The 26,317-nt window shown below is 41.3% G+C and overlaps 1 protein-coding gene across 1 annotated transcript in view; it reads right to left on the bottom strand.

Annotated features, from left to right (window-relative positions):
- Window positions 1-5,476: 5,476 nt before the first annotated feature.
- PGM2 (phosphoglucomutase 2) overlaps window positions 5,477-26,317 on the bottom strand; it is a 31,899-nt gene continuing 11,058 nt past the window's right edge. Inside the window, exons 4-14 of the mRNA XM_060246255.1 lie at window positions 20,198-20,282; window positions 18,703-18,786; window positions 18,279-18,472; window positions 16,760-16,949; window positions 16,270-16,367; window positions 13,126-13,306; window positions 12,944-13,037; window positions 11,813-11,942; window positions 11,533-11,722; window positions 9,998-10,131; window positions 5,477-6,543 (exon numbers count right to left, since the gene is read on the bottom strand). Coding sequence (XP_060102238.1) covers window positions 6,441-6,543; window positions 9,998-10,131; window positions 11,533-11,722; window positions 11,813-11,942; window positions 12,944-13,037; window positions 13,126-13,306; window positions 16,270-16,367; window positions 16,760-16,949; window positions 18,279-18,472; window positions 18,703-18,786; window positions 20,198-20,282 — 1,483 coding nt within the window. The 3' untranslated portion in view covers window positions 5,477-6,440. The remainder of the gene's footprint in view (window positions 6,544-9,997; window positions 10,132-11,532; window positions 11,723-11,812; window positions 11,943-12,943; window positions 13,038-13,125; window positions 13,307-16,269; window positions 16,368-16,759; window positions 16,950-18,278; window positions 18,473-18,702; window positions 18,787-20,197; window positions 20,283-26,317) is intronic.

Below are 26,317 nucleotides of genomic sequence, written 5' to 3'. Positions count from 1 at the left end.
CTGGTATTTCAAGGTCTCCCATCCAAGTACTTTCCAGAGTCAACCCTGCTTAGCCTCTGAGATGATGGTGAAGATGATATTGGATTTATATCCCACCCTATACTCTGGGTCTCAGAGCGGTCACAATCTCCTTTACCCCCCCCCCCACAAGACACCCTGTGAGGTGGGTGGGGCTGAAAGAGCTCTTACAGCAGTTGCCCTTTCAAGGACAACTCCCGCAAGAGCTATGGCTGACCGAACGCCATCCCAGCAGGTGCAAGTGGAGGAGTGGGGAATCAAACCTGGTTCTCCCAGACAAGAGTCCGCACACTTAACCTCTACACCAAACTGGCTCTCTGATGAGACCAGGCTTGCCTGGACGATCCGGTCAGGTCCCATTGGTAGGTTTCTGAGTAAAGCTGCTGAGGATCGCTCTGTTAAAGTAGGCTTCTCCCCTACAATTCTAGCTGTTAATTTAAAATAAATTTATTTATTTACTTCATTTATATGCTGCCTTTCTCCCCCATGGGGACTCAAAGCAGCTTAGTTGAGACTGAGAAAGTGTGACTGCCTCAAGGTCACCCAGCAGGCTTAAAGGCACAAGTAGCAAATAGCAATTCAAACCTGTGTCTCCCAGATACTATGTCGGACACTCTTAACTACTATACCACTGGGCCCCAAGGGAAAACATACCAGCAATATTCTACCAAATTAACCAGAAAGAACTAAGTAGAATCCATTCTTGTAGTTCAGGGCCTATTATGATGGATGAATAAGGTAAACTGTGATGCCCTGCTTGAGTCCCTTCCCTTACACATACTGATCAATGAAAAAGGAAGCAGTATTTTTGTTAACGTTATAGTGACAGGTTTGCTTGAGTACACATTGAATTGGTATTTGTTGTCTTTGACGGAGTATAAATTAGTGACGTGTTTTTTGTAGCTGTACAGTTTTGTGTATTAAATAATAAAATTTAAAAACATTAAACAACCTTTAGCAGCATGTGGATCTCTGACGGTTCCACACCTCAAAATTCATAGCTGTAACTTTAAAACTCAAGCTCTTTGAAGTAGGGTAAAAGAAGCTCCAAACAGTGTTTGCATTAGGGGGATTAGGATGAGAGATGCTTTGTTAGATATTCATTCCTACAACAGGTGTTAAAAAACAAAGACACAATATTATTTGCAACCACAAGAGACAACTTGGCAGTTCATATTAGCTGTGAAGAGACTGTGCTTGGTAGCCAGAGGCTGCTTTGTGTTTTGGGAATTTCTACGTTCCACAAGACATATTTCCCTGACAACTGGAGAAGGCAGGCTGAACTTTTCTCCAATGAATGTTAAGGGTAATACATTGCTAAAAAATCATTCACAGTGCCTTTGACTCATGCCCAACCCTGAGATGTCTGCCACTGGAAGGACCTTGACAGAAGAGATTTTCTTGAACACAAACAAATATCTCCTGGTTATACTTTATGTATGTATGTGACAGAGCATTTTCCCAGTTGACAACTCTAAGTGGATCGTCAACAGAAGATTCATCTGATGTCTGTTAACCATCACCTCATTGAGTTGATTCAAACACCATTACAAAAGAATTAAGTGTTTGCATCAGCCGTCATTTCACTTACCCATCAATTATCACTGAGAACACTTTAGGCCCTCACGGTTACATTTTACTGAAGAATGCTACTGTCCTGAATCTATTACACGTCTACATGAGTGTAAAAGACAGCAGTGTTTTTGAAATTGGTAGGAAATCCAGAAGTCATCAAAATAAAACCACCCCTAATATTGTAACCAGTTAAAACTGTTTAAGACAACACACACAACACAGAACTACTGAGACAGGTAGGACAGGAGATTGGAGGGAGAGAGCTGTTCTTTTACTGGATTGGGAGAAGTTCATAGTGGTAGTCTTCAGGCTTCATGGTACATGTACCATAACAGCAAATATACAACTTCATATTATAACAACATAGCATCTGGAATAATAATATAATTGTTGCACCTAGACATTGCTAGATCATAGAAGGGACAGTTGCTGGTATCTATTTTCACCATAAAAACTGCATTACTAATAAGTTTGTTAGCTTAATACAAAAAAATAAAAACCACCCCAAGGAAGACTCGCGTTGAGCACAACTTAAAAGTGGCTGGAAACTTTACCCTTCACTTCAGTGGCCTTTGGATCAAGTCAAATTCTTTTCTAATGACATGTTTATTTTCCCAGCTCTATTTTTGGGTTGTAAAAGCCGTGACTATATACAGCGACTGAATGTTGTGTACTTTGTGAGAATATATAAGGGCGGTATTAATTTTTAGGTCTTAAGTGAGGGAGAGATCAAATAACAAAGACGACCTATAAGTTCAATTGACCTTGAAGAAGTAGAGCACGGTCTTTCTTTTTGCTCAACACTCTCCACAACTGAAACTATCCTGTTTCCAAAGACAAAATTATTGTCGCCAGAATCCTAAGTATTTCTGGCAACAGATGAACCCCATCAAAACTACCCAGCAATATGACTGCAACACAACAGTTGCAAAAGAAGAGTCTTTGCGGCATCTTAAAGGCGAACTAATGTTTATCACAAGATGAGCTTTTCAAGGTGACAATATTTTATTAGATGTATAAAGTACAAACAGCACATGCTGGATATTATATATACAAGTGTATGCCTGTATGTTGCAGCGTATGCACGTTAAGTAGCATGAGAATATCACTGTAATGGGCTAGCTTGACACACAGTTTAGAAAGCTGTTCAGTAAGACTATACTTGTGTGTACACATTGGAAAGGTGGTGCTGGAGAAGAGTTTTATCAATACCATGGGCTGCCAAAAAGACAGATAAGTGCTTTTATGTTGGCCAGATTGAACGCATTTGCTTCCAAGGTCTTGCAGGGGAGATATCTCTGAATTCCTTTTCGTGAAAGACTCTTCCTGCAGTACAAGCTCCCCTGATACAATTTTTCACTTATCGAATAATTGTCATCTGTATGAAAAACCCCATAAGGAGTTTCGCAGATTCTCCCCTCCTACCATCAATCAGAACGATTTTTGTCTATTTTTCCTGAAATACTCTAACTCAAAAATTGCCTGTGCTGTTGCAAACTTTTTGGCCACCATTCTCCAAGCTATGCTTGATTTTATGGCTAACCTAAGTTCAATCCTGACTTACCTTGTCTATCCAAATCTTTTTCTGTATTTTATGCTATGCCATTAAAGGTTTGAGATTGAAATTGACAGATAAGTGGGCTCTAGATCAAATCAAAGCTCAACTCTCCCTAGAAGCTAAAATAACTAAATTGAGACTATATTGGTCTCAAGACAATAATGCAAGGAAAAGTTGAAGGCGGTAGAAAAAGGGGAAGACTCAACATGAAAAGAGTTGATTCAATCAATGAAGCCTGTTTGCAAGACCTGAGCGATAGGACATTTTGGAGGTCATTAAATTCACAGAGTTGCCATAGGTTAGAAGCAACCTGACGGCACTTAACATACACACATACTTCTTTACTAGTTGATTAAATTTTACGAGATACTCCTAATGCATGAAGCAAAAACTATACATCTTTACCTCAAACAACTAAATTGCTTTCTATTCAATCTTTCATACTCTTTACTAAAGGAATAAGATGAGAAACTAATATACTTCTTGTTTTAATTTATTTAATGTGCTAATTTATTGCTACATTAACTTTATTTGCTTGATATTTAAAGAGTTAATAACTAAGCATTCCGAAGAAAATGAAATTCAGCATTCAGAAGAAAATGGTGTAATACTTTGATCTGTTTTGTGAAACTGTTCAACATGTTCCTACAGATTTAGTTTCAGATCTTTATTTAAAAACTTTCACTTCCAGTTTTCATGAGTTTTCTTTGCTGCACAGTGTTTTTTAAGATACTGAGTCACATCTTAGTGGTAATTAAGCCATTTCTGGCGAATCTTAAATACATCTTGACTATCTGCGTAACCTCTATAGGCAAGAAACTCAGACTAGAGTAGCAGAAAGTGTTTTGTTAATTTCCCAACTTTTAATAACTGAACCCTTAATACTTGCGTTCTGGCTCCCATTTATAGTATAGAGAGAAGAAGCCATTCAGAGGAACATGGACACACAAAAGACAAACCCACAACTCTTCAAGCAAGCAAGATAAGAAAGCATACATATCTGCCTCAGAGCCCAATGCAACCAAGAGACCAAGAAGATTTGGGGGGGTATATAAGCTTTCCAGGCTCTAAGATTCCTTTGTTATATCCTGGAAATTTTGTTGGTTTCTAAAGGCACTACTAGACTCAAATCTATATCTCCTATTGAAGATCCCAACAGGCTCCCAACGTCTTCTTTCAGACCTAAGGAAAACTGCACAAATAACTTGTTATTCGAGTTATCCAAGGAGAAAGAAATTTCCACTCATGGTTAGGATCTCCATCGTTAAAGGAAGGGAATATTAATACTTAATTTCCCCCTTTAAATAATACATTTTTATACATATAATGATTTTGACATTTTCTGCAGTGCAACAAAACTTTACTATACTGTAGAGTGAACTGTAGCACAGAAAGTAGTTCCAAATCACCAGAGCTCCTTCTCTTGAAGTTGGGTTCCAATCAGAGATCTGGTCAGTCCACAGTCCAAATCAGAATAGCACAATGCCAAGGAAAGAACAACTTGTTGAGTCAGCTTTGCTACCTTTTGGAAAGGATCAGCCAAGAAAACAGATCCTTGCTTCCTAAAGTAATTCTTACCAACACAGAGAGCTACCCTACTAACTGACAGACCACACGGGGGAAGGGGGAACCAAAGCATAACAAAACCCCTAGAAGAGACCAGAAGCAGAGCAATGAAGAGACAGTAGAATAAAGTAACAATAAAGAGTACCATAGATAGTGCTTACAACCTCATGCACAGTGAATTATTTTCAAAGGAATGAGATCCAATACAATTCCACAGGACAACTGATCCAATAATTGTCTGATTCTTACAGAATTCCTGCAAATGTTAGTAATACACCTCAATTAAAGGAATGTGCATTTTGTAAATCTGGATAATTACATCCTGCCATCCAAGGACATTGCCATTAAATGCTTTTTAAAAAAGAGCTCATATTAACTTATTTTAACTGTTATATCGTGCTTTTCTCTGGATCAAAAAGACTCAGGGATCGAAATATTTTTTAAAAAACACTTTGCACCCTTTGGAAGTTATTCCAAGGGCTTGTTTGTATTGGAGACTGTGCATACAGGGCAAATCCATACAGTTTTTGATTGTTTCTGGGGCAACAATGGTGATTAGGCACTGTCTATAAAAACAAGAGACATGGCCAGACACAGGCATACAATCTAAGATTAGACAGTAAGGAAAGAGGCAAAAAGTAGGCAAAACTTGAGGAAGCCAGAATGAAGAAATGCATTGTTAAACAGGCACTTGAACACACCAAGAGAAGAAGAAAGCTGTTCACTGGAAACTAAAGAATTGCACTGGCAGAGAGCAAGGCATGAGATATTATTTATTAAATTTATAGACTGCCCTTCCCTGAAGGGCACAGGGTGGTGTACAACAGGTTAAAATAAACAGAATAATTTAATATAAAATCAGCTGAATTTAACAGCGGCATAAAACTGCACTTTGCTTCTTCATGGTCATGGAGGAGACCACGTGTGGGGCTGCTGCCATCCTCAACCATAGGCCAGGTGGAACACCTGTTTTACATGCCCTGCGAATTCAGCAAGGCCCTGCGAAGTGTGGATGTCACCAGGTAGAGAGTTCCACTACGCCAGAGCCAAGGCCAAACAAACCCTCGCTGTAGTTGAAGACAGCCAGATATCTTTTGGGCCAGGGACCACCAGCAGTTATGATCTTCTGAGCGCAGGGCTCTTTACATGTGGCACACAATGGAAGGGAAAGCAAAACTGAGCAGTATGAAATCGCCACTAAGCCCCAAAAAGGTGTCTAGCGCTTCCAGTTGTTCGTTAAGGCCCAGTGAGCTTTCTGCATGAAAATGTATTAAGAAAGATCTTCACTAAACAAAGTTTTTTTTTTTCAACAGAAAGGTACTGGCTGAAGGAGAATCCATCCAGGGAACACCAGGTAAAGCAAAGAAGGAAAAACAAAGCTACCTGACAGCTTTATTATACAAAGCCCCCACAAGTTTTGTCATAAGAGCTTCATCAGGGGATCAGAGCACTGACTTTGTGCTGAACTTCTCCACAGCAATTAAGTTCTACAGAATGTATAATAATAAACTGTCACTTAGCTTCTTTTTTCCTTATTTGGTTTGCTGGTGTGTTGCCTGGTGTAGCCCTATTTTTTCGTCACCTAATAAAACACAAAATGCATTTTTCAAAGCCTACTTTGTAAAATCTTGGTTCTTTAATAAAAGATCTGCCTTATGCATACTGTGTAATAAACCATCACAAACGTTTTGAGGTGCACAGACCAAAGCAAAGACAGCCTTGGTCACTCTGGCTTGGCTTGCAGTTTATTCTTCTCTGGCTCAAAGAAATATTTCTCAATGGCACTGACCAATTCATCCAGTTCTTTCTTCAGCTTTTCAAAGTCACTAAAATAAAAGAGACCAAAACAAGACATGCTATAATATAATCTACTACCAGGCTCTCAATCTGCAAGCCCTTTAAAATGTATTAAAGGACTGCTATGCAATTGATTTCCTAAATCTACCTAATGTATGTGTTTTTATCATATTTCTTTATAATTTTAAATGTTTTTAATTATTCAAATATCTTAATGTTTTCATGTCCATTGGAAAGGTGGCATTAAAATGTTCTAAAGATTAATTCTACCTGGAGTCCAAAAGAACAAACTTTCATATTTAAAACTCCTGCATATTCTCTAAGGTAGAAAGTTGATCAAAAGAAAAGCAAAAGGTAGAGAGTTCTGAGGCACAGTGTGTGGTTGCAGTGGAAATATTATTATTAAGGACTGTATATCAGGGGTGTCAAATGCGGCCCCAGGGGCCAAATCAGGCCCCAGAGGGCTCCTATCAGGCCCCTGAGCAACTAGCTCTTGTCTGCTTCCTGCTCCTTCTGTATCTCAACTTGCTTCGCAAGGCTTGCTCAATCGCACAGGAGCTACAGAGCAAGGCCCCTATTTTCTCCATTGGTTGAGGCTCCTCCCCTCCTGGTCCCCTGAGGAGGGAAGGAAAGAGTCACAGCTTCCTTTGCCCAGTCCCCTGGATCCCATGGGAGAAATACAAAGAAAGCACCTTTAAGACCAACAAGTGCTAATGTTTTAAGCATACTTTATTTAAAGTTTTTTTTTAAAAAAAATATATTTAGTCGTGTTTGTGACCTTTAAAAAGTTTTTATCTCTGCTACCTAATCTTAAATAGGTACACACTTGGCCTGTCCCAACACGGCCTGTCCTATCCCAACAAGGTCTCATTTATGTTAGATCCAGCCCTCATAACAAATAAGTTCGACACCCCTGCTGTAGATCACCTTCCACATACTAAGAGCCAGTTTGGTGTAGTGGTGAAGTGTGTGGACTCTTATCTGGGAGAACCTGGTTTGATTCTCCACTCCTCCACATGCACCTGCTGGAATGGCCTTGGGTCAGCCATAGCTTTCACAGAGGTTGTCCTTGAAAGGGCAGCTGCTGTAAGAGCCCTCTCAGCCCCACCCACCTCACAGGGTGTCTGTTGTGGGGGAAGAAGATAAAGGAGATTGTAAGCCACTCTGTGACTCTGATTCAGAGAGAATGGCGGGGTATAAATCTGCAGTCTTCTTCTTCTTCAAGTGCCTAGGCTGATGTAGTACATTTGCAAATCTCAGCATACAAGGGTGGTATGCCCATTTCCTCAAAGCAAATCTTTGAGGCGAGGATTCCTAGTAAATCTCTGTGGTGGGATTCCAGTGTATTATGCCTTAAATAACGGCAGGGGTCATGGGACACGATGACCTGCAGATACATTTTGGTTCTAGGATCATCTCAGTACTAGACTGGGATCCATTTGCCCTTATTTGGTTTAGTTAGTTATTTTCTGCAGAACAGTCCCCTCTGCCAAAGAGACAAAAGCTATTGCTGCATTGAACTCAACAAAACAAGCTCAGCATGTGAAAATACGTGCGTGCATATCTCTCTTGATAATTCTTCTATCTGGATTTTGAAGTTTGGTTGGTAGCCGGTTTATCTCACTCCGGCACAAAAATAACTTCAAGTAAATAACAGATCAGTTATCCCTGTCCACTGAAATAAGTAGTCATATAACTCATTCATCTTGTTTCACCAGCTTAAAAAAATCAACATATTTACAACTTTCTTTGAATTATTGTATAAAAGATGCACGGGTTCCTTTTTTTTTTTGCAAACTCAGTCAGTAAATCCCAGTATACACTGATGTTTCAGGAAATGTATTAATTCACACAGGTTTGTTTTTTTCTATTCCATCCCTACTGCATAGCTTTTTTATTTTTTTAAGATTCCAATATAAATAATCTAGTAGACTGGATTGTGTGAGATGTTCCTCTCTCAAGTTCAAACACCACTGAATCTTTATTTCCTGTCTTCTAAATAACGGTCTCAATTGGTTGCAAGTGTTTGAGACTTGGAACCTAAGAGGAACTGGTTAGCCACAGTGTGAGGCAGGATGCTGAACTAGATGCACCACTGGTCTGATTCAGCAGGGGCTCTTCCTGTGTTTTTACTTTATTTGGGTCTGTCACCGGGTCAAGGTGGTAGAAGTGTTCAGGGAGTCTGCGGTTCACAGATGACTGCAGGCCTCATTAAGAACAGGAGGACAGAAAAAGTGAGGTTTTGGTCTCCTGCTCACAGTTGCAGAGCTCTGGTTGCCATGCTGGGAAACCTATAAGGGAGACCTTCAGTGGCACAAAGAGCACTCCCCTCAGTTATTCCAGGTTGGGAAAACAATACAGAGGGAGGGCTTAAGCATCCTTTCCCAATGCGTTCTATAGGCTCAATCTGAACTGGGCCTCCACATGCCTGGAAGGCATGCATTTCCAGGGCACATGTTCCAGCCTTACCTGGGGATGTACTTGGGGAAAAGCTTTAGGTTCTTATTTGTTGCCCTCTTTTCAACTGAAAAAAAGGTAAAGGAAGTCCCCTGTGCAAGCACCAGTCGTTTCCAACTCTGGGGTGACGTTGCTTTCACAACGTTTTCACAGCAGACTTTTTACGGGGTGGTTTGCCATTGCCTTCCCCAGTCATCTACACTTTCCCCCCCCAGCGAGCTGGGTACTTATTTTAGCGACCTCGGAAGGATGGAAGGTTGAGTCGACCTCGAGCCGGCTACCTGAACCCAGCTTCCACCGGGATCAAACTCAGGTCGTGAGCAGAGCTTAGGACTGCAGTACTGCAGCTTTACCACTCTGCGCCACAGGGCTATTTCAACTAGCCCATCAGACAACTTACCAATCACTGAGTTCCGTTTTACATCGTAATGATCACATGCAGCTAAAACACAGATTCAAATCAATATAACAATCACATTGTATCCTATTCTTTTTCCAAGCAGCTTGGGGCAGGCTGTCTTATCTGTGGAACAGCTCTGTGGAGTATGTGAGACTGAGATTAAATGACTTGTCCAAGATCTCCCGGTGAGCCTCGTAACTGAGTGAGGAATTTACATCCGATCCTATCAGTGTTACATATTAAACCCCCAGGCTGCCTCTCCGCTCAAAGCGGGTTACCTAGCCCTTAGCATATTTTAAACTGCTGCTGAACGATAGCTATTTGTTACTCCTCCATGCTAGTGGGGCAGAGTGAGATTACCTGTGATAAAAATTAGGAAAAAAACAGCTGAGTTATTTCAGGTTTGGAGTACAATGGAATACACTTCTGAATATATTTTTTCTAGAATTTAGAAGGGATTTCACTGGCTATTTGACCTAAGTTCTTCCAATTAAACAGCCTTATCCTAAAATATAATTCAGTCCTGAAAAATTCACATACAGTACCTCCATGACAAACTCCACAGAGGCAGAGTCTATGCTGTGAACAGACATTTGCTACAAAGAGTTAACAATTCCAAAACGTACCTGTTTCCAGGAGGTGCACAAAGCTCTGCATAATATTTGATTTTGGGTTCAGTTCCACTGGTCCTCATAGTAGCCACACCCCCATTACCAAAGGTAAATGTTATCATTTGGCTGCTTTTACTGGTGGGGAGCACCTAGCATCAAGAGAAGGTAATATTAGAATTTTCCTACTCACACTGGTGAATTCTAGATGCAAGAAAGTTTAAAGGCAAATCACAGAAGCTCACTATTTTGAAACTGGAGGCTGGGGGAGTATGAATAAAGAAAGGAATACCTTTCCCTAGCCTGCCCTCAGGAGAATCTGAAGTAACAGAGAAATCAAGGAGTCACCTGTCACTGAGGTGGGGAGGATGGATGGACAACTATATATGACTGGGTACCAGATTGCAATAACACATACTTGACATGCATTCCTCCAAGAGGCTTTTCTCCCCTGGACTCTATGCAAAAGTAGACTGCTGTACAGATTGCACTGCAGGCACTAGACCCAAACAGACCCCTTGCCAGGGGCACCCACAAAACACCAACATGGGGTGAAGTACTTTGCCTGGAATGTGAACACTTATTCCCGTCTGACTCCAGCACTGATTGCACCAAGTCAGTTCTAGCCATACCAAGAAATCAGAAAATACTTCAAAAATTACTATCAATGCCACCTTTCAGTGCAGACTTAATTAAAACCAATTGTTTTAAAATTAGTTAATAAATAACTACTGCTACTTTGATGCAAGGAAGGACAATCTCTGCAAAAAGATGGTATCCAACAACTTGATCTACTTGGAATACTTACAAATAAATGGAAGTGAATAAAGTGATCTCCACTGACACAGCGCCACTGGAAGAGCTGAGCATTAGGAAGATGAGAAAGTGGCTCAGTGGCAGAGCATCTGCTTGGCATGCAGAAAGCTTCAGGTTCAATCCCTGACATCTCCAGTTAAAAGAACTAGGGAGTGGGCGATGTGGGTCTCTGCCCTAGACCCTGGAGAAAAGCTGCCAGTCTGAATAGACAACACTGACTCTGTTGAGCTGATGGTCTGATTCCATATAAGGTGCTCATGTGTCTACAGGGGGAAAGGCATGCGTGTGTTGGGAGGAGGGATCAACCTGGTGAAGCTTTTGAAGATTTAAGAGAATCAGAGAGGGGGGAGATTTTAGGGCTTGGAATTTCCCCAAAACTGTATCTCACTATCAAGCTATGTTTAAGCCGCTGTCAATGTATGAACAAATAAAGTTGCCTTATACATAATCAGACCATTATTCCAACAAAGTCAGTATTGCCTATTCACACTGGCAGCAGGTCTCCATGGTCTCAGGCAGAGGTCTTTCTCATCACCTACTACCTGATCCTTTTACCTGAGGATGCCGGGAATTGAATTGGGACTTTTTGCATTCCAAGCAAGTGCTCTACCACTGAGCCATGCCCCCTCCCCATGTTCCATGTTTATGATCGCCCTCAATCTTTCATAGATGTTTCAGGCATAAAGCAAGCAACAGGTTTCTCAGGACCAGAACAAAAATACAGAAAGGTAACTTACAGCCTTTTTATCAGGCTGGTTACTGTCATAGCCAGTAGTCAGATCTCGTACTCCAGAAACAGAAAACCTCCCACAAGTTTTTGGGTAAGTATCTTTCCCGTCATAATTTCTAAGCTTTTCAAACAGCCCTTTGATGGTCTTCTGATCGTAACAGATAAAATAGGACGCTTTTGTGATGTGGCATCCATACCTGTAAAGACAGCACAGTCATCTATGAACTTGGTACTTCCTGTACGTGGAATTCACATTGTAAAGTCTATAAGGAAGTTAAAAACCTCACTCATTGTAGATGGCCTTCAGCTGCTGAGACAGAGACAAGTTCTTGGTTGCCAGCCAAGTAGCCATCTCTGCGGTTATGACCGCAGCGCTCACACCATCTTTATCCAGGACAACAGGGCTGCACATGTATCCTGCAGACACAGTTGTAGAGTGAGAAATAGTTTAGTGCCGTTCTAGTAAAAGTTGGTGACAGGTTATCAAAATTGCAAATGTTCTCTTTACAGGTAAAATCACGAGATCGTGAAATCTTTGGGCAAAGCAAAGCTGCTTTCATCTTTGGGTTTTTAATGCTATTTTGATCTCTGAACTCAAGACTGAGAGTCCATTCCAACTGATTGCCTGCCCTAGCAAATGCGTTAACCATAACATAAGAACAGTTAGGTGACTGTCTGTTCCAGTACACAGACTAGCAATCTGGATTTTTGTGCCAAGATTATATATTGGAATTGAAACGCGCAACATCTTGAAGATACATGGTGGCAGGTGTATGTGTATCGTGGTAATGCCTGACCCATGTTTTGAGAAAGAACAGCAAATCCGATTTCAGATAAACTGCAGAGTGATTTGGGATTTCCCCACTCCCAGCTCAAAACAATAATATTTTCTGTTCTTACTAACTGTTATACTTACAAAATGTCTCAGTAGTATTCCATGCCCATAGAGGTATCCCAAATAATTAGCTATTTAGAATTATGAACCGCATAAGCATGTTAATTCTTCTAAGCAGCAAACTAATCTCTCCCCCTCACACACACACCCTTTAGCAATGTAATTTGGGATGGTATGTCTTTAAAAAAAAAGTAAAGATAGTCCCCTGTGCAAGCACCAGTTGTTTCCGACTCTGGGGTGACGTCACATCACGTTTTCATGGCAGACTTTTTACAGGATGGTTTGCCATTGCCTTCCCCAGTCATCTACACGTTCCCCCCAGCAAGCTGGGTACTCATTTTACCGACCATGGAAGGCTAAATCAACCTGGAGCTGGCTACCTGAACCCGGCTTCTGCCGGGATCAAACTCAGGTCGTGAGCAGAGAGCTTGGACTGCAGTACTCCAGCTTTACCACTCTGCACCATGGAGCTGTTCTGTATGCCTTTATTTACTGGTTAATAAGGACAGGATGTACTTATTACCAATGGCTTCTTCAAAGGCAAATAAAACTGATTTTCCTTGGTCTTCAAGCTGCTTGGCTCGATTTCCCATCCATTTGAATCCTGTCAGCGTTTCCTATGTAAAAACAATATTCAGTGTCATTGTGTAACATTCATGCACAGGAGGAGATGCCACCACCCCATCCCGTGTCCCAATGGCTTACTTCAAAGTGAAAACCTTCTTTAAGTGCAATTGCTCTTAAGATTTTGGAAGAGACGGTGCTAGACAGCATGTATACATCTTTAATAGCACCAGGATCCGGATTCTGTTTTTTCCAGCTAGTGAAGATCCACCAGCCTAAAAGAGCTCCCAGCTCATTGCCTGAAAACACTTTCCATTCATCGCTGGGAAGGAAGGCACAACGGTTTTAAAACATTAATGAGACACAATGGCTTGACGATTAAAATATACAAGGAAAGGAGGAGAAGAAGAAGGCGATATTGGATTTATATCCGCCCTATGCTCTGAATCTCAGAGTCTCCAAGCAGTCACAATCTCCTCTACCTCCCCCCACCCCTCCACAACAGACACTCTGTGAGGTAGGTGGAGCTGAGACAGCTTTTGCAGCACCTGCCCATTCACGGACAACTCCTGTGAAAGCTATGGCTGACCCAAGGCCATTCCAGCAGGTGCAAGTGGAGGAGTGGGGAATCAAACCCGGTTCTCCCAGATAAGAGTCTGTGCACTTAACCACTACACCAAACTGAATAAAAATATTCTCCAGGTTCTATAATTTCAGAGAAGGAAATACCAGACACAGTCCTTGCTGGTTTTCCACAGATAGTGAACTATGAGCTATTCTTGGAAAGCAACTCAACTAAAAAGATAAATTATACAAAGAATCTTTTGGTTATATTGGCAGATCGCCTCTCAGCCACAAAAGTTCCCAATGCATTTTAAAATTAAAACCAGTTAAACGATTCACCATGAAAATAATAACATTAATAGGCTGTGGTGGCAAAAGGAAACACACGGGGTGGGGTGGAGGGAGGAAGTGTTCATTTCTTCCCCCAAATGCTCTAGACATCCTGCCTACTATAGCTTCCTTTTTTCACAGGGCAAAACCAGAGGATCTCCCTCCTCTGTGGTAAGGTGCTGCAAAGCTGAGGCCTTAAGTACCTGATATTGATTTCTCTTAAGCAGTGGCACTTTTCCAACTTCAGAAGCTAGGCACTAGGGGTGTGCATTCGGTTCGGCTGAACTGAATGGACCGCAAAATATCCCCTAATTCGGAAATATTCGGCGCCAAATACTTTTGAATCCAATTGCAATGTATTATACGGGAACCAGCATGCTTGGTGTGCTTGGCCAGCTCTCCCCGTGTTGTTTGGGGCAGGGCTAGAGAGCTGGCATCTGGGTTTCCTGCAGCCAGGTCTGCAGAGCAGACCTTGAGCAGATTGTATCTTGTGTGGCAATGAAGTTGGCAACTAGATTTATATTGGTGCCAGGGTGCATAGAGTAGATAGATAGATTTAGTGCATTGGGGTCCTATAGAGATTCTCTGATTTGAAGTTAGGTTTGGCTTTGGGTGCCCCAGGAATTGGACCTCCTAGTCCAATTTTTTTTTTGGCCTTGTGGGTTTTGTGTGGGACAGTGCCCTGAAGCTGCCCAGCAGTTTTGGGGGCTCTCTCCAAAACCCCCCGCTCCCCAGAGCCACTTTCCCTATGATAATTACAGTGGGGGAAGTGGCTAATTGGTTTTTTCTCACCATTGGGAACAGTGTTCCTTTTGGGGTGCCCACAGATGGGTGCAGTCATAAGAACATAAGAACATAAGAGAAGCCATGTTGGATCAGGCCAACGGCCCATCAAGTCCAACACTCTGTGTCACACAGTGGCAAAAAATGTTATATACACACATACACTGTGGCTAACAGCCACTGATGGACCTCTGCTCCATATTTTTATCTAAACCCCTCTTGAAGGTGGCTATACTTGTGGCCGCCACCACCTCCTGTGGCAGTGAAGTCTTTTTGGGCCATGGGGGCTGCATGTGAGGGAGTCCCCAAAGTTGCCCTGCAGTTTTGGGGGCTCTCCCACAAACCCCCTTCTGACCAAAGCCATTTTTCAAACAGCAATTATAGTGGAGGAAGACGCTAATTGGGCTTTCCCCAGCATTGGTAGCAATGGGCCTTCTGTGGAGCCCACAGACAGGGACCCCCCTGGCCCAATCTTTTTGGGACTTGGGAGTTTTGTAGGGGAGAGTCCCCTGCAGTTTTGGGGGCTCTCCCTCAAACCCCCTGCCCCCCAGCAGCCTCTGATTATGCCCTATGTTGCTATTGAGTTCAATGGACCATAGGGTATAATGGTGGAATGGGGCACCCTCTCTGGGTGCCCCTGGAATGGGACCCCCTGGCCCAATCTTTTTGGGACTAGGAAGTTTTGTAGGGAGAGTCCCCCACAGGTTCCCCAGAATTTTGGAGGCTCTCCCTCAAACCCCCTCCCCTTCAGGCAGCTTCCAATATACCCTATTTTGCCATTGATTTCAATGACCCAGAGGGTATAATGGGGCCATATATTCAGAAATAGCCGTATGTCTCCCGTATATACAGCTATTCCAAATACCTGTATTCGGAAATATACGGTATTCCAAATATTTTGGCCCCGTATATTTCTGAATCCGAATAATTCCGAATTTTTTTTTTGGCACACCCCTACTAGGCACCTGCCGAGTGTTGTGACAATTTGCGCTTGCAAACATTTCAGTCCTGATTTCATTTTCCCTTTGCTCAGCCAACCATGATTTTGAGCACCTGCTGGTCTGAATGATAATACTGACCGTGATGGATCAACAGTCCAGTTCACTATAAGGCAGCTTCATGTGTTCAACCCATGGTTTGCTGGCTCAAAGTATACATCAAACTACAATTAAGCTTCTTTCACCATCACTTGGAGTGATGTCTAAGCCAATACCATGAACAGTAAAAAATGCACAGGATTTCTTTTGGTTATCATTTTCTTGAGAGCCAGTTTGGTGTAGTGGTTAAGTGCGCGTACTCTTATCTGGGAGAACCGAGTCTGATTCCCCACTCCTCCACTTGCAGTTGCTGCAGTGGCCTTGGATCAGCCATAGCTTTCACAGGAGTTGTCCTTGAAAGGGCAGCTTCTAGGAAAGCTCTCTCAGCCTCACCCACCTCACAGGGTGTCTGTTGTGGGGAAAGAAGATAACGGAGACTGTGAGCTGCTCTGAGATTCAGAGAGGAGGATGGGATATAAATCCAATATCATCATCATCTTCTTCTTCTTCCAAAAACTCTTGGGCATGGCTAACAATGAATATGCTGCCAAACATGCCACGGCAACCATACCTTTCCTGTTTCTCTGCAACAGCAAGCCGATCAGCATCTGGATCATTGGCCAAAACAATTCGAGCTCCTACTTTTTCAGCCAAAGCAAATGACAGTGTCTGAAAGAGCAACGAGAGAGTGAAGCGTCTAAAAAAAAGCATTAAAAAAGAATATTCACTCTTCCTTAGGACTACTAGACAAAAGGGAACATGGACGAAACCATGAAGCTACATGACAGACGTAATTTCAACTGCACAATTTGCAAAACTGTCACCATCTTTCTTGTCTGATTCTGAGTAATCAAAGCGACATAGAAAATATCTCTCAAGCTATTGTGGGGGTTTGCGAGGGGTAAAGGAGCAGGGAAGAGTAGCTTTTCAAAAGATGTAGGTGCATGGAAACTTAAAATAAAATTGATATCAATTTAGAATATGTTTATAGATTATGAGGAAAAATTTGAAGTGGCGCAAAAGAAATGCAGAAGGAAGAAATTTTACTAAATAATGTTTACCAGAACGCCTTTACCCTCCTCGGGATTTGGATATTTTACTGTTGGAAATTCTGGATCAGGCTCCTTCTGTTCGGGCACAGCAAATGGAGGGCTAAAGTCAAATGCCTTAAAGGCTGACTGCACGAATTCATGGCCTACACCATGCACAGAAGTATGGACAAATTTCAGCTTTGTTTCCTTGTTTAAATTCCTGAAATTAAGTACATTAATGACATTAAACAGGCACATGACTGTCCGTTGCTGAGAACAAATATGTGTATTATATTTCTGTCACTCTAATTGAATTTTTTTTAAAAAAAACTGCTTATAAGTTGCCTGACCCTGAACTTCGGGCCACGCGCTACCACCAGCTGGTTGTGTGTTTGAGCAATGTTGTGCAATGGTTACCTGTGACGGTCCAGCACCCAAAAAAACATGTATAGAGCCAGTTTGGTATAGTGGTTAAGTGTGTGGACTCTTATCTGGGAGAACCGGGTTTGATTCCCCACTCCTCCACTTGCACCTGCTGGAATGGCCTTGGGTCAGCCGTAGCTCTCATAGGAGTTGTCCTTGAAAGGGCAGCTGCTGTGAGAGCCCTCTCAGTCCCACCCACCTCACAGGGTGTCTGTTGTGGGGGGAGAAGATATGGGAGATTGTAAGCCGCTCTGAGTCTCTGATTCAGAGAGAAGGGCGGGGCATAAATCTGTAATTCTTCTTCTTCTATAGATCTTCAAGGGGGTTACATAAAAGGATTTTGCACAGATATTGGTTTGGATTCAGACTAAATTTTCCATGAATGGAAAGGAAGGTGTAATTCTTACCAATTCCCCTTCGGGCTGCAACCCTAATTTGCCCCTCGTGTCATTCCTTAGCCCCACCCCCACCAGGAGCAGCATTTCTGGGAGATCAGTGGGATGCAGAGAGGGAAGCAAAAATGTACTGTTCCTCTGACAGTACACCTCTTACTAGAAGGAACATTTAATCTAGATCCAATGCGTCATATTCCCAGTTTGCCACCACGGCCAGAAATAATGGCTACAGATGTTCTAGGAGGCAAGTAAAATAACAGGCGGAAGCACGCACTCAAGTCTTTAAGCATTTTGTTTTTCAGACTCCTTTATCCCAGTGGCTGAGAAAATAAATCTGGAATTCCAACATGCCATTCCGTCCACTGATAGACAGGTGGTAGTCAGACTCACCCTGCTCATGCGTACCATAACTGGAGATCTTAAGGACTATAAGCCCCTATTTCCTGTGACTATATTATGCATATCCTTAATTCTATTACGCATATTTAAAACGATTATCTTCTGTTCCTGTCATTTGCTTAAGGTAGTTCATGATACACATTTAACCTTATTCCCACCTCCCCCCCATGATCCGTCAGGATCAGAAGTTTAATCCTGCCTTTCTATCACTCGACAGCAGAGATACCCATTTTTCTTTCTGAGATGCTAACTTCAACATCTTTTTAGATTTTATCCGGGTGTGGCCAAATGAAACACGGATTTAGCCCTAAGACTCTTCTCTGCTGGCTCACCTGTAAAAGCAGTGTCTCTGTATATCTTTAAAATAGTCCTTGTTGATGGACGAGTAAGGGTCATGGAGAAGGGGGTTTTTTTCAGCCAAGCTGTCCTCCCAAGCCTGGGGCCACGGCTCTAGGTTTTCTTCGATAGCTTGAGCGATTCCTTTGTCGTGAGGTGAAATTATCTGGGCACCGTTTCCCCAATAAACCTAAGCAACACATAAGCACATTGGCAAAGATTGCCTCCAGAGCAATTAGCAGAAGACAAATGCTGTTATAACATGCCCTGTTTGAACAATAATCATGGCCACTCTAATCAAAAACACTAACCAAATGCCCATCCTGTGCCAATTTGGCCAATGAATGGCGCAGTGTCGGCACAACTATCGATTCCTAGTGCGTGTCAGATATTAAGGGGGGGAAATATCTAAGTGAATACCTTGTATCCGTTGTCTTGCTTTGGGTTATGAGAAGCAGTGACCATAATTCCAGCAGAAAGTTTCAGATGAATCACTGTGTAGGGCTGTGGTGAAAGAAACACAAAACAGTAATCTTAAAACAGAAAGCAGAGACTAAGACTGATTTCTTATGTTTTTCCCTGGCTGAAGTGATCAATTTTCCATCAGTTGCTCCATAGGCGCATTTTGAGATGCAGCAACCTCCAGTTCCCTGTGCCATTTGTAGATGTTGTCTTTTCAGGATTACGTTGTTGCGCACAGAACTGGAGGTTGCCACAGCTCAGAACGCACCCGCAGAGCATTTCGAGTAGGAAATTGGTCTCAGTGGAACAATTGCCCAGTTTCCTTCAAAATACTATTGCAAGAGATATTTATCACTCTTCCTGAAAGTCAGTTTGATGCAGTGGTTAAGCGCATGGACTCTTATCTGGGAGAACCGGGTTTGATTCCCCACTCTTCCACTTGCACCTGCTAGCATGGCCTTGGGTCAGCCATAGCTCTCACAGGAGTTGTCCTTGAAAGGGCAGCTTCTGGGAAAGCTCTCTCAGCCCCATCCACCTCACAGGGTGTCTGTCGTGGGGGAAGAAGTTAAAGGAGATTGTAAGCTGCTCTAAGGCTCTGATTCAGAGAGAAGGGCGGAGTATTCTGAGGCTCTGATTCAGAGGGAAGGGCAGAGTATAAATCTACAGTCTTCTTCTTTCCACCCTCTAAGGCACAGCATACGTTATCAAGTTCAGTGGGCAAAGCATAAACAAAGACATCCTGAGAGGCCGCCCTCCTGCTGCTTCCTCCAGGAGGAACTACTTCCTGCTGCAAATGTATTAAAGCCCAAGTCTGTGCACCTGTTTGGGAAGCCTTTTAAGACCCACCTGGCCTTAGGCGATTAGGAGAAAGGTGGGAATTAAATGGAATTCTGTTCTACACATTTTTGGTTTTCTGCCTACCAGAAGCCTTCAAGATAAGCGTGTTAGAAAGCTAAATGCATAAACAGACTGATCCTCACATATCCTACTGTTGAGAAAGGGGAAGAGGATAAAACAAGCTTAGAATCTAAACAGAGACTCTCTAATAGCATTTACTAATATTTAATAACATTTACCCAGAATGAACCTATATTGTTACTGAGGTGTACCTCTGGCTGGAAGTTAAATGATCTCGTACAGGAAAGCTAACTAGACGCCCAGGGTACCTGTATCAGGCCTGAGCAGCCTCATCTAGAAAAGTGAAGACTTTTTCGTTTTGTCTGACATTCCCTTAGTTATCCCTCCTTTCCACCCTATTATTTCATTACTGCTTTATGTGCTTTTAATATAATACGAATTTTAGTTTTGATTTTTGTGACATTTCTGTTTTAACTATTAGTTGTCTTAGCGGCCCCAACTGGGAAGAAAGGTGGGAAACAAATTTTGTAACAATTAATAATTATCCACTATATTAATATGGTATTATAACGGGGTGGGGGGGATACTGACTCACCACAAAAGGAGTTGGTACGATACTGGAGAAGAGGTACACAGGGACACCTTGGCTGATGAATGCTGCAGCAGCAAGCCTTGCAAATCTGTTGATACAAATTCTTGCTCAGATATCACAATGGCACACTCTCAGAAAACTCAAGCTAGCATGACCAGGGTGGAATTCTAGCAGGAGCTTCTTTGCATATTAGGCCACACCCCCTGATGTAGCCAATCCTTCAAGAGCTTACAAGGCTCTTTTTTGGTAAGCTCTTGGAGAATTGGCTACATCAGTGGTGTGTGGCCTAATATGCAAAGGAACTCCTGCTAGAATTCCACCCCTGAGAATGACAGTAACTTTATTGTCACTTGAGCACATGCACGAAGCTGCCTTATACTGAATCAGACTTTTGGTCCATCAAAGTCAGTGTTGTCTTCTCAGAACAGCAGCAGTTTTCCAAGCAGAGGCCTTTCATGTCACCTCCTACCTGGGTCCTTTTAACTGGAGATGCTGGGGATTGAGCCTGGGACTTTCTGCATGCCAAGCAAAGGCTCTGCCAGTGAGCCACAGACCTTCATTCAGGGCCACTTGTTACTTTGCAGGAAAGCATAGATTTTGTGAAACAGAAATGGCACTTTAAGCATGCTTTCTACAACAGGTACAAAGACCGGGCTGCTCCCCTAAGCAGAATTCTCCCAATGTCTGTATGGGCAGAAAGCACACTCCCACTGCCTTCTGAGAATCAGAAAATCCATAGGGTGTCCCCCTCCCCCCCGTGGGGGATTAACCTCCTTTTTTAGCAACAGGCCAAACCTGGACTATTAGCACGATCCAAACTGTAAATCTAAAAAAAGTAAATCTATGGAGGCTGTACCAGTGCCAGAAAAGATGTTATACCAGTCAACTACCCCAGGTCATGTAGTTCTTGCAGTGAAAGCAGCTTAGCTTCGAAGGAGAGTCATCATGGAATATGGTAGCTCTTTTCCCCCAGCAAAAACATACATATAAGATGCCGGCTGTTGTCAAGTCACCCTGAGCCTGTTCTCAGGGAGGTTGGGATACAAACAGAAATAAATAAATAAACAAACAATAAAGTCTGCAGCAAAGATCCTAAACAACAAAGCCAATTCACCACAAGTTTGGACTGCCAGCAACAGGGGAGGACCGAGCGATCCAAACAATGCTTTGCACGTTTCTCTCATGCCACTGCCAAGTGTCCAGGGTTCATCCAAAGTCGTCTGCAGAGGACTGTATATGACACTGTCTTATACAGAATCAGACCATCGGTCCATCAAGGTACTGTCTACTCAGGTTGGCACCAGCTGGGCACTAAACTTGGGACCTTCTGCATGCCAAGGAAATACTCTACCATTTGTGGCGGAATTTATTTTGGGTTGGCCCTCTTTATTTGGGACTTAGATTTTTCAGTATGCTCTCTGCTTTATTGCATTCTATGCTTTATGCTCTAACTGTGTAAACTGTTTTCTGTTCTATCTTTCTATCCATATATCTGAAGCCTTCTGTCCAAAGAAGAAACTGAAATGTACTAACGGTATCTAAACTGTTTGCCTTCTGCCTAAAGATAAACTTGGAGTCTAATAAACTGTTTTTGCTTTGAGAAAGTTTATCTACAAGGACTTAAAACTTATTAGTGAGCATGCATTAGCCTTCTGATAATGGCAGGTTGTTTTAGTTCCTGCAGGGTTTTGGTGTTTTATATTGTTTGATTTTGGTGTTTTATATTGTTGGGGGTACAATCGAAATCCCCCAACATCATTGAGCCACAGAACCTACTTTGCACCCTGCTTTCGATGGATCCTGAACGGCACAAGAGTAGGCATGCATCATCTCTGATTCCCATGATCCACTGGGGGGAGAAGTCACCCCAGCCATGACTGCGTCCTGTCTTCCAGAGGCCTCAGACCAGGCATGGTGGTTTCCAGGGCTTTTTTTTTTTTGTAGCAGGAGCTCCTTTGCATATTAGGCCACACACCCCTGATGTAGCCAATCCTCCTGGAGCTTACAGTAGGTCCTGTATTAAGAGCCCTGTAAGCTCTTGGAGGATTGGCTACATCAGGGGTGTGTGGCCTAATATGCAAAGGAGTTCCTGCTACAAAAAAAGCCCAAGTGGTTTCCCTCTTCCTTTGGCTCCATGTCAGCACAGCCTAGGTCTGGAAAGCTGACCTCAACCACTATCTCTCCATCTCTTTTAAATCAAGAGCGGCAGGCTGCATTTGCACTCCGACAGACACTCTGAGAAGCAGAAATCAAGGCTGGCATGCCATTGGCTGGTATAGTTGCTCAGCCATGCCAACTCCAGATGCTGAGAACCAACTTGAGGGTGGAGGGTTAGGCTGACTCATCCTGCCTGACTTTGTTGGGTATGGCGACACTGATGGCCCCAACTAATAGAAGGAGCCATCCAGGGATGGGGAAGTTGTTGCCTTCGAGCATGCGTCCGAGAAGAGTTGCAAAAGGTGCTTCCTCTGCACTCTGCCCTGGAGAGATGCTGGCTGGCACAAGAGGACATACACACCTTCTTTTGTGCTGCTGCCACCACCCACCTTTATCTCAGGCCAGGTGCAGAGCTTGAGCTAGCCCAGTTAGAGAGCGTATCTACTCACACATCCCTTATCCATTCTTTCCACACAGTTCTCTGCATATTTATTAGCCTCAGCAGGAAAAAAAGGAAAGGCACCTGTCCCTCCCCCCCTTCTTTACTCACCTGCCATGCCCACCCTTATGTCAGATCCCTGCTCCAAATATTCCACCCATGACTGTTTTTCAATGAAAATTACAATCAAGCCGATATCTGGCTACAGACCTTTTGCATCTCACCTAGTTGTTCCTAAGATCCAATAAAAGCACAGTGCACTGCCTGCCTTTTTCTGTGCAACATGGATTGTATATCTGATTTTGGAGCCTGATAATGTCTGTTCATTGGAGGTTGCTGGTTAAAACAATTTTATTTAGTAACATATGGTAACAATATCTATTTCTTGCATCATTAATAACTTCTTTTTATCTATCCCATATATTACTTTCTACCCACCCCCCACCCCCATTACTTGACCCCCGCCGGTGTTATTTATTTAAAATACTAATATTTAAAGGTACCCTTAACTAATAAACACAAAGATTAATATTCTTCTTCCTTCTAAGACTTAATCATTATCAAAAATTGTCCAATGTCCTTTTATTTTCCACTCTTTTTCTATATATCTTCTAAACTTTTTCCACTCCGTCTTAAAAACTTTTAAGTCATAGTCTCTTAAAGTTCTTGTTAACTTGTCCATTTCACTCCATGTCATAACTTTTACAATCCAATCCCATTTTTCTGGTATTTTTTCTTGCTTCCACAACTGAGCATACAATGTCCTAGCAGCTGAAAGCAAGTACCAAATTATAGTTCTATCTTCTTTTGGAAATTTTTCCATTTGTAATCCCAACAGAAAAGTCTCTGCAACTTTCTTAAATTCGTATCCCAAGATCCTAGAAATTTCTTGTTGAATCATCTGCCAATACTTTTTTGCTCTTTCACAAGTCCACCACATATGGTAGAAAAAACCTTCATGTTTTTTACATTTCCAACATCTATCTGGCATCTTATTGTTTATCTTTGCCAACTTTTTAGGAGTCATATACCATCTATACATCATTTTAAAACAGTTCTCTTTAATACTATGACATGTCTAAAGCTTCATAGAATTCTTCCATAAGTATTCCCAAGTTTCCATCTGTATTTCTTTATTTACATTAATTGCCCACTTAATCATTTGAGATTTCACTACTTCATCTTCCGTAGACCATTTTAAAAGTAATTATATAATTTTGAAATTAATTTTTCATTGTCTCCAAGCAGAACTTTTTCCATTTGTTTGCTCTTTTCTTATTCCAGTTTTGCTATCATTTTCCACCAAACTCTTTATTTGTTGCATTTGGAACCAATCATATTTATTATTCAGCTCTTCAGCAGTTTTCAATTCTATTTTGCCACTTTGTATTTTTAATAGTTGATTATATGATGACCACTTTTCTTCACCCATCTCAGCTGTTATTTTTATTACTTCTGCTGGCACTATCCATAACGGTTTTCTCTCATCTCCATATTTCTTATATTTCATCCATATATTTAGCAAATTGTTTCTTATATAATGGTGAGAGAAAAAACCATCCATCTTTTTTTCCCCATAGTACATAAGCGTGCCAGCCAAATTTATTTCCATGACCTTCCAATGCTAAGAGTTTTTTGTTTAACAGCGTCACCCATTCTTTTATCCACACTAAACAAATTGCTTCATGATATAGTTTTAAATCTGGTAACTGGAATCCTCCTCTCTCTTTTGCATGCTAAAATTTTCATTTTGATCCTTGGTTTCTTCCCAACCCACACAAAGTCTGAAATTTTCCTTTGCCATTTATTAAATTGCTTACTGTCTTTCACAATCAGAATAGTTTGAAACAAATACATTATTCTCGGCAGAACATTCATCTTAATTGCAATTATTCTGCCAAGCAATGACAAATTAAGTTTATTCCATTTTATCATATCTTCATCCATTTTACGTCATAGCTTCTCATAATTGTTTTTAAACAAATCAATATTCTTCATTGTTATCTCCACACCCAAATATTTTACCTTAGAGGCAACTTCACAACCCGTTAGATTCTGCAGTTCCTTTTGTTTGCTTACTTGCCTATTTTTACATAGAAGTTTTGATTTTTCTTTATTAATATAAAGTCCCGCCAGTTCTCCATATTCTTGTATTTTGACTAACAACAAAGGTGTTACTTGTATGGGATTTTCATTTATAAACATTATATCATCTGCAAATGCCCTATATTTATAAGTAAATTCTTTTACTTTTAATCCTTCTATTTCTTTGTCTTCTTGGATTTGCATCAGTAAGATTTCAAGAGTCATTATAAACAAAATGGGGAAAGCGGACAACTTTGTCTTGTACCTTTGCTAATTATCATATCTTCTGTGAGATCTGCATTTATACATAGTCTTGCACGTTGTTCAGTATATCTTGCTTTTATCATCCTTATAAAGTTTTCCCCAAACTCCATTTTCTCCATTATTGCAAACATAAAGTCCCAGTTTAAATTATCAAATGTTTTCTCTGCATCCGCAAAGAATAATGCAACTTCCTTTTCTGGACGTCTTTCATAATATTCCACAATATTTACAACAGTTCTAATATTGTCTCTTATTTGCCTTTTGGGAAGAAACCCCGCTTGATCCTCCTTTATAAAATTTATCAAATGATGTTTAAGCCGTTCTGCCAATATTCTTGTATATATTTTATAATTATTATTTAATAGTGAAATTGGTCTATAATTTTTTACATTTGTAACATCTCTATCTTCTTTGGAATCAACGTAATAACAGCTTCCTTCCATGTATTTGGTATTTTCCCTTTTATTCTTATAATGTTCATCAATTTCTGAAGTTTTGGTATTAATTCCTCTTTGAAGATTTTAAAAAAATTAGCTGTATATCCATCTGGCCCAGGTGCCTTTCCATTTTTCATTGCATTAATCGCTGCTTCAATTTCAATTTTTTTCAATTGGATCATTCAAAACTTTTTTCATATTTTCTGTTAAGGGTGCTATTTTAATATTTTGTAAATACGCTTCCATTTTTTCTTTCTTTATTTTAACACCCTTAAATAATTTGGCATAGTACTTAAAGAATTCTCTTTTTATTCCTTCCTGATCTACAAACTCTCTTCCATCAACCACAATTTTATTAATAATTTTACTTTCTCTCTTTTTTTCAGTTGCCAGGCCAAATACTTTCCAGGTTTATTTGCTCCCTCAAAAGATTTCTGCTGTAATCTTTTCAAATTCCATTCCAGTTCTTTATTTAACAAATGTCTCATTTGTGTTTGTAATACTGTAATCTCCCTCATAATCTTCTTTTTCCCTGGTCTTTTTCTCAGTTCCCCTTCTTTTTTCTTTATTTCATTTTGAATGTCCAACATCTGTTTTTCTTTTGCCCTCTTGTCTTTATTATTCAATGTAATCAATATTCCTCTCATTACTGCTTTATAAGCATCCCACACCGTCTGAAATTCTACATCTTCTTTATCGTTTATTTGGAAGAAAACTTTAGTTCCATTTTCTAGAGATGTC

This window comes from Heteronotia binoei, chromosome 9 (genome assembly GCF_032191835.1).
Source record: "Heteronotia binoei isolate CCM8104 ecotype False Entrance Well chromosome 9, APGP_CSIRO_Hbin_v1, whole genome shotgun sequence".
Lineage (NCBI taxonomy): Eukaryota > Metazoa > Chordata > Lepidosauria > Squamata > Gekkonidae > Heteronotia > Heteronotia binoei.
Note: the sequence above shows the minus strand (reverse complement) of the source record. Positions and strands in the feature narration are given on the sequence as shown.